This window comes from Bos grunniens, chromosome 3 (genome assembly GCF_055505025.1).
Source record: "Bos grunniens cultivar Pamir isolate PY7600 chromosome 3, Bosgru_T2T1.0, whole genome shotgun sequence".
Lineage (NCBI taxonomy): Eukaryota > Metazoa > Chordata > Mammalia > Artiodactyla > Bovidae > Bos > Bos grunniens.
The window spans coordinates 110636744-110644023 of NC_141167.1; the positions used below are offsets into that span (position 1 = coordinate 110636744).

A 7280-nucleotide genomic window follows, 5' to 3' on the forward strand; every position below is an offset into this window, starting at 1 on the left:
ACTTTTTTGTTGTTAAACCACTTAATATTGAGGCATTTTTTTAAGGTTAGCTGTTTAACGCCCTCTTCATAAAGAAAGTAGAGTTTATATTCAGGCTTTGACAGGTTCCCATAGACTTAGAACATATAGACTTTACTGTCCAATTTACTTATTTGAATCATTGTTCCAAAACATCCTGTGTAGTTAGAATCTAGTATCTAATTCTGATGGACACAATCGTGAACAAAGTTATTAAAAATCATTAATAGTTTGGCATGGAACTTAACAAATATATATATTTACACATAGTTGAATATTTATACGTACTATAGCTCATATCAGAAATGGTTTATATCCTGAAGGAACAAATCAGTTCCTTACAATATTACCTAGAAAAATTCTTCAACTTTTACATCTCTAGCTCTCTAAAAGCATTTCTTTTAGTGAAATGGTCAAAGGTTTTGCTTTTTTTCTTTCCATAATCTTGCTTTCCTCATTGCATCAAAAGTGAAGTGCACCCAGAGATTCATTGATAGAAGCCTAAAATCTGCAGGGACGGAGAATAGAAGTCATTGGACACCTTTCTTTCAGGCCAAGTAAGTGCTTGTCAAGGCATAGGTCCCAGACTCAGTCATTTGATCCCCATACGTCAACCTCTGGAAAAAGGTAAATGGTACAGATTTCACATGTCACAGGGTAAATGCCTCCTGATTTATGAGAACATTCAGTTATGTATGTTCTCATAATCTTCCATAATCCAAGATTGCTTATTCAAGAAATGTGTCTTTCCAAGGGCCTTTCTGAAAGCATTCTTCATGTCCTTATTCCTGAGGCTAAAAATGAGAGGGCTGAGGAAAGGAGTGAGGACAGTGTAAGGAACTGCGATCACTGTGTCATCTCCCCCTGATGCTTCTGGCTTCAGATACACAATAGATGCAAAACCAAAGTGGATGATGACCACTGTGAGGTGGGAGGCACAGGTAGAAAATGCCTTCTGCTTGCCCTCAGCTGACGGGATCTTGAGGACAGTGGAAAGAATGAAAATGTAAGTGAGGATAATGAGCAGAAAGGTGCCCATCAAGCCTGACACTGAGATTGCTGTTACAATGAATTCTGTGAGTTCGCTGTCTAGACAGGACAGCCTCACAATAGCCCTCATATGACAGAAGAAGTGTTCTACAAGATTGGGACTGCAGAAAGAGCCCCTGAATATCAACGCAATCTCTGTCACAGAAATAAAGAAGCCAGCAGCCCAAGCAGAGACCACAAGTTTTCCACATGCCATATTGGTCATAAGCAAAGGATATCTGAGAGGGTTGCAGATGGCCAGGAAGCGATCATATCCCATCAAAGTGAGAAGGATACAGTGAGTGCCACCAAGTCCCAAGAAGAAATACATCTGCAAGGCACAACCTATGACTGAAATGCTTCTTTTCTTGGCCAGGAGATCTGCCAGCATCCTGGGGATAATGGTCAGAGTGTAGCAGGTCTCAGAGAAAGAGAGTGCACCAAGGAAGAGGTACATGGGTGTGTGGAGATGTCTGTCCACCCAAGTAAGACTCATGATGGTCAGGTTACCTGTGAGGGTGAGAAGGTAGAGGCAAAAGAAAACCACAAAGAGGAATGTCTGTGCATGTGGGTAAACAGAAAAGCCAACAAGAATGAACTCTTTCAGGACTGTCTGATTGATCTTCATTGTTGAATTTTCTGAAATATGAAAGAAAGACAAATAAATACTAAACTTTCCATTATTTTTTGAAATGGTTTAAATAGATAAATAGTGAAATTTTCAATTTTTTAAAAAATCATTTTTTTTGTTTATGTTTGTTCATGCTGGGTCTTCATTGTCGCACATGGGATTTTTTTAGTTGCAGCGAGCAGCGACTACTCTCTAGTTGCACGCACGGACTTCTCATTGTGGTGCCTTGTCTTGTTGTGGCATGCAGGATCTAGGGCATATGTTCAGTAGTTGTGGCACATGGGTTTATTTTCCCTGTGGTATGTGGAATCTTCCTGGACGAAGGATCAAACCATGTCTCCTGCGTTGGCAGGTGGACTCCCAACCACTGGACCACCAGAGAAGTCCAAGTTTACAATTTCTGATAGATCATTTAGTTTGGCAATTCACCATGTGTATGTAGGTGATGTTTTTTCCAATGTACTATTTGTTTCTGTAAACAAATGCTCATTACTTTTTATGGCTCTTTCTTGCCCTCATTAATGATTTTAATGGCCCATAATACTAACAGGACAGAAAATATTCTAATTCATGTCCAGATGAAGGAAATTCAGATGAATTTGGTGACTCAGCTTTGGATTTGACTCTAAATCCTGAAAAAAACTATCAAGTAGTTAATAGACAGAGTCACTGTCTGACTCAGAAACTTCCTCTGTATAATGTTGTCTAACTATCTAAGGGGTGAAGGTTGATTGTTAACTTCCTAGCTATTTTGGGACTATATTTGGACAATGACTTACAACTATAAGAAAATCCCATTGTCATTATCCCTTCTTGGAGAAATTGGTTAGGACCTAAATATTAAAGAAAAGTGAAGACCATGTCCTTCTATTTATCTCTAAGTCATTGTTAAGAATTCCTTCTACCTATAGAGCCATTTATAAGCTGAGATTCTTAAATTCTCATGACTCTTTACAATAACTCTACAACAAAGGCAGTTTTATGGTTTGTAAACTAAGATTACATAGGTTCCCCAAAGGAAAAATATATTGGCATAATAAGAAGTTGTTTTAATAGCTCCATGGTGTAAACCCAAGCTATTTCTAACTCACTACTTGCAGAACAGCCTGGCTTCACACAGTAGGCCATATTCCTTCCAAGACAGCCCCCCCATCAAATTTGTTTTCACAGAAACAGTTAAATTCAGAAGAATTTTGATAATGCAAAGAATCAGTGATTCAAATTCAAAGTAGCCCCTTCCTTATCCAGTCTTTACTCAACTGTGTTGTAAATGACTACTTGGAGAATCATCCTCAGTAGAATAGGAATATTAGAATCTCCTTCTACTTTTGGCATATTCTGGCTGTTTGTGTTTGTGAAGGGGATGAGGGTACTCTACCTCACCCTCAGTTCTCTCTGAAGTTGTTGCTAAATCAAACTGTCTCAAATTTAGTTTGGAATATGGATCCACTGACAAAATAATACACTACTAATTTAAAGTCAAAGAGAAATAGTAAATTTGAAGAAAATGTAGTGAATTGATCATGAAGAAAACAGTCAAACCATATAAGAATAGTTTCCTACCTCGTGTATTTTATCAGGGCTCCAAAGCCAACTCAGTATCAGTTATATTCTTCTATGATAGTCTTGAAATTGTTGGGAAAATGCTTTGTTCATAACTCAAAAAAGGTAAAGATCAACTTACTATGAACATCATTGGTCAAAGACTCCAGATTTTTTACTTTATCATTGCTAGTTTAGTGACACTGGGAAAGTTCCTGTACATTCCAGTTTCAAATTTTCCTACCTGGCAAGTAAGGAAAGAGGTCCTGACTATGCCCCTTAGCTTTCTATGGTTCCAGAGTTTCTGACACGAGGTGTGAAGTTAGGCCACATGTGCTGTGATCAGTTCCCAACACTCACTGAATTACAATGGCTTAGAGCCTTTCCTTCTAACACTTTAAAGATGATATCTGCTAATCACCTGTTTGAAGTTCCTCAGCTCTAGAGGTTTGTTTCTGGTTAAGAGACCCTCAGGGATTTCTCTCTTCTTCATCAGAGAGAGGAAAAGAACTTTCTCACTCAACTTTGTAATTTGCTCTCATTAGTTACAGGGGTTTGTATAATATGTGACTTGGCTTCTGGGAGTCTCTGGGGATTTAAAACTTTCAGAGTCTATATTCTGCTCATAACCAAGGCTTCCTGCTACTCCGTTAGTTTTGTTTTGCTGAAGAGTGGAATAAACTGTATCCCTAATACTCATTCAATTTGCTCTTCCCCTCACCATAAACACACTTTGTCCCTCTAGTCACAGAGTCCACTCCTGGTATGAACAAAAAATATTGTCTGCCTTTTTTAGTAAATAAGGAATGTTTCTTGCCTTCAAATCATCAAGTAATGAACCACTGAATCTCACCCCACAAATGGTGCACCCGGAGGGGAATTCAAAATGAAGAAATTTAGGATACTGGCCCTTGATAGTTAAGATGAAGACCAAAGGAATAATTTCATTGATCTCAGGCTCTTACATCTTCCCATTTACAGAAAAACATTAAAAATGATTTCAGATGTTTGGGATTTCTTTCTGATTAGCAGTAATCTTTTGATTTTTCACCTACATTTTTTTCCAGCAAAACTCCTACATATACTGGCTCCTCTCTTACCTCTTCAGAACAATATCTAAAAACTATCTGAAAAGCTGTAAACCTGGCTATTTTCCTCAGAAAGTTCACCAAATAAAGCATATTCTCAGCTTTTGGCTTGTGTATTTTTTTAGTCAACCCTGAGCATTTAAGAAAAGCTCACCGTATTTAAAGTGGGAAAAATCAGAAAAGTATGAGTAATAGTTTCTTCTTACAAGGGTTAATATTTTGATGGAGGAGAGAAGATAGTACAGATGAAAAGGGGATTGCACTGTAGTGAGCTGAAGACCCAAACGTTGAATAGACAAGATAGAGGAACTGGATCAAAGGTCAGAGAAGATGCCATGGAGAAGAAGTATTCTCTCTACAAAAAAATAATAGGATTACAAGCAACTGTACCTTAAAAAATTAGACGATATTATAAGGAGTAGGAAAACTGCAGTTCTGTTTTGATTTTTATCCTAAAGTTGTGAGGAGATGCTAAGTCTTAGAAAACATAGAAGGTTGTTTATTGATTTTGTTTATTGATTTTCATGAGAAAATCAATAACAAGATCAGTCTTGACATATTAAGCTCAAAGAAGAGGCAGATATATGCAACAGAAATTTAGAAGTGTTGGCCTGAGTCTTATGTCTGTCTTCAGATGATGAACCTTGTAGTCATAAAAACTGATAAATATAATGAGTGCAGATTTGATAGATTTTACCTGAGAAACATAATCTACCAAAATAGTGGAATATGAACAAGAAAAGCTTGAGAAATAGCCATTGGTGGACCAAAGAAAGAAAAGACCAAATGCTGGCCAAGAAAAGAATCACAAGACTACAGTGTTCTTGAGGGAGAATGACTAGATGGTTTCAGAAAGGGGAGGGAGATGAGAAATTAAACAGAAAGAGATACTTCTGTACTTCTCCCCGGGGATGGAGAAAACTATGTCTAATTATCTTTTACTGAGAATTTATAATATACTGGACACATTATGAAAAATTTTATAAATATATCATTTAATTATCTTAACAATACAATGTAGCTACAACCTTACTACTAAGACCCCAAAATTAAAGTGTCTGAAATGAAACAGTATACTGCTCTCTCATAAAAGTGCAATGACAAGCAGTTCATGATTAGCGGGGCTAGCAAGACAGTTAAACTTCACAAGGTTATACAAGTCACAGGTGGGAGAATTGGTTCTGCCATCTTCAAGTTAAGGTTATCATTGCTGAGTCCAAGGCTGATTTTTAAAACATTTCAGTTATTGTAATTTTCAAGTCCAGCATTTCATTTAGTTCTTTTTAAAAATTTATTTTCTTTATTCATATTCTGTATTTATCATTTCATGATGGCTTCCTTTATTTCTTTAATCATTAATTTTAGGTATCTGAAAATATTTTTAATGGCTACTTTGAACTTTTGTCTTTTGTATTAAAATATAGTTGATTTAAACCTGGTATAAAGTTATTCAGATATATATATATATATATATATTTTTTTTTTCTTTTTCATATAGTTTTCAACCATGGGTTATTGCAAGATATTGAATATTGTTCCCAGTGCTATACTGTAGGAACTTGTTTTTTATCATTTTATATATAGTAGTTTATATCTACTAATCCCAAACTCCTAATTTATCCCTCCCCCATTCCTCTTGGTAACCATAATTTTGTTAGTTTGTTTTCTTATTGTCTCTGTGAACCTGTTTTTGTTTTGTAAATAAAATCATTTGAATTATATTTTAGATTCCACATTTAAGTGATATCATATGATGCTTGTCTTATTCAGTCTGATTTACTTCACTTAATATCATAATCTCTAGGTCCATCCATATTGCTGCAAATGACATTGTTTCATTTTTTTTTTTATGGCTGAGGATTCTCCTCCACTTCTTTATGCATTTAACTGTCAGTGAGCATTTAGGTTGTTTCCATGTCCTGGTTTTGTAAATACTGCTGCAAAGAACATTGGAGTGTGTATATATATCTTTTCAAATTAGAGTTTTTCTCTTGATATATGCCCAGGAATGGGATTGCTGGATTATATGGTAACTCTGTTTTTAGTTTTTTAAATAAAGTTTTTGTCTTTTAAACACAGAATCTAGTCACACTCACAAGGTAGCTTCTGTTGCCTAATATTTTTTTCTGGTAGTTGGTAATATCTCCATGTTTCTGGTAATGGACAGGGAAGCCTGGCCTGCTGCTGTCCATGGGGTCGCAAAGTGTCGGACATGGCTGACCGACTGAACTGAACTGAACCATGTTTTTTTGCGTGTTTTTTCCAATGAGTCAACTCTTTGCATGAGGTGGCCAAAGTATTGGAGTTTCAGCTTTAGCATCAGTCCTTCCAATGAACACCCAGGACTGATCTCCTTTAGGATGGACTGGTTGGATCTCCTTGCAGTCCAAGGGACTCTCAAGAGTCTTCTCCAACACCACAGTTCAAAAGGATCAGTTCTTCGGCACTCGGCTTTCTTCACAGTCCAACTCTCACTAATTGTCTTTTTCTTCACAAGAAGAATGTGCATTTCTTGAGAGAACAAATTGTATTTGTTCCTTGAAGTTTTCATTACACATAGAGGGGAAAATGAACATCTTTCCCATTTTGGAAGAAAACAGAAGCCACTGACCTCCTACTTTATTCCTTCATTGGTTCCATACTATATTTCTCATTGACAGGAATAAAAATCTAGCTTCTTCCCATTAAAATTTTTATTAGTAAAATAATTTAGAAAAAATTGAAATTAAAGGACTCAAACTTTTCAATGTGAAATATAATTAAAATTCAATTTCTTGACAATTAAATGTTTCACTTTTGTGTTTGTTTTAGCATGTATCTTATGTTGTATCTTATAGAATTTTCCAACTTTATGTAAATCCTCATATTTATATTCATGAAATCATTCACAGTATTCACTCATCTTTAATGTCTCTGTGACCTGAGAAACAACTCTATTCCATTCCCATAGTTGTTTATTTGTGTCATCTGTC

The 7280-nt window shown here is 36.0% G+C and overlaps 1 protein-coding gene across 1 annotated transcript; it reads right to left on the reverse strand.

Annotated features, from left to right (window-relative positions):
* Positions 1-703: 703 nt before the first annotated feature.
* Positions 704-1711, reverse strand: LOC147376789 (olfactory receptor 10X1-like). The gene has a single exon (XM_086394081.1). The coding sequence runs from the start codon at positions 1673-1675 to the stop codon at positions 704-706; it is 972 nt and encodes a 323-aa protein (XP_086250207.1). The 5' UTR covers positions 1676-1711.
* Positions 1712-7280: the final 5569 nt, after the last annotated feature.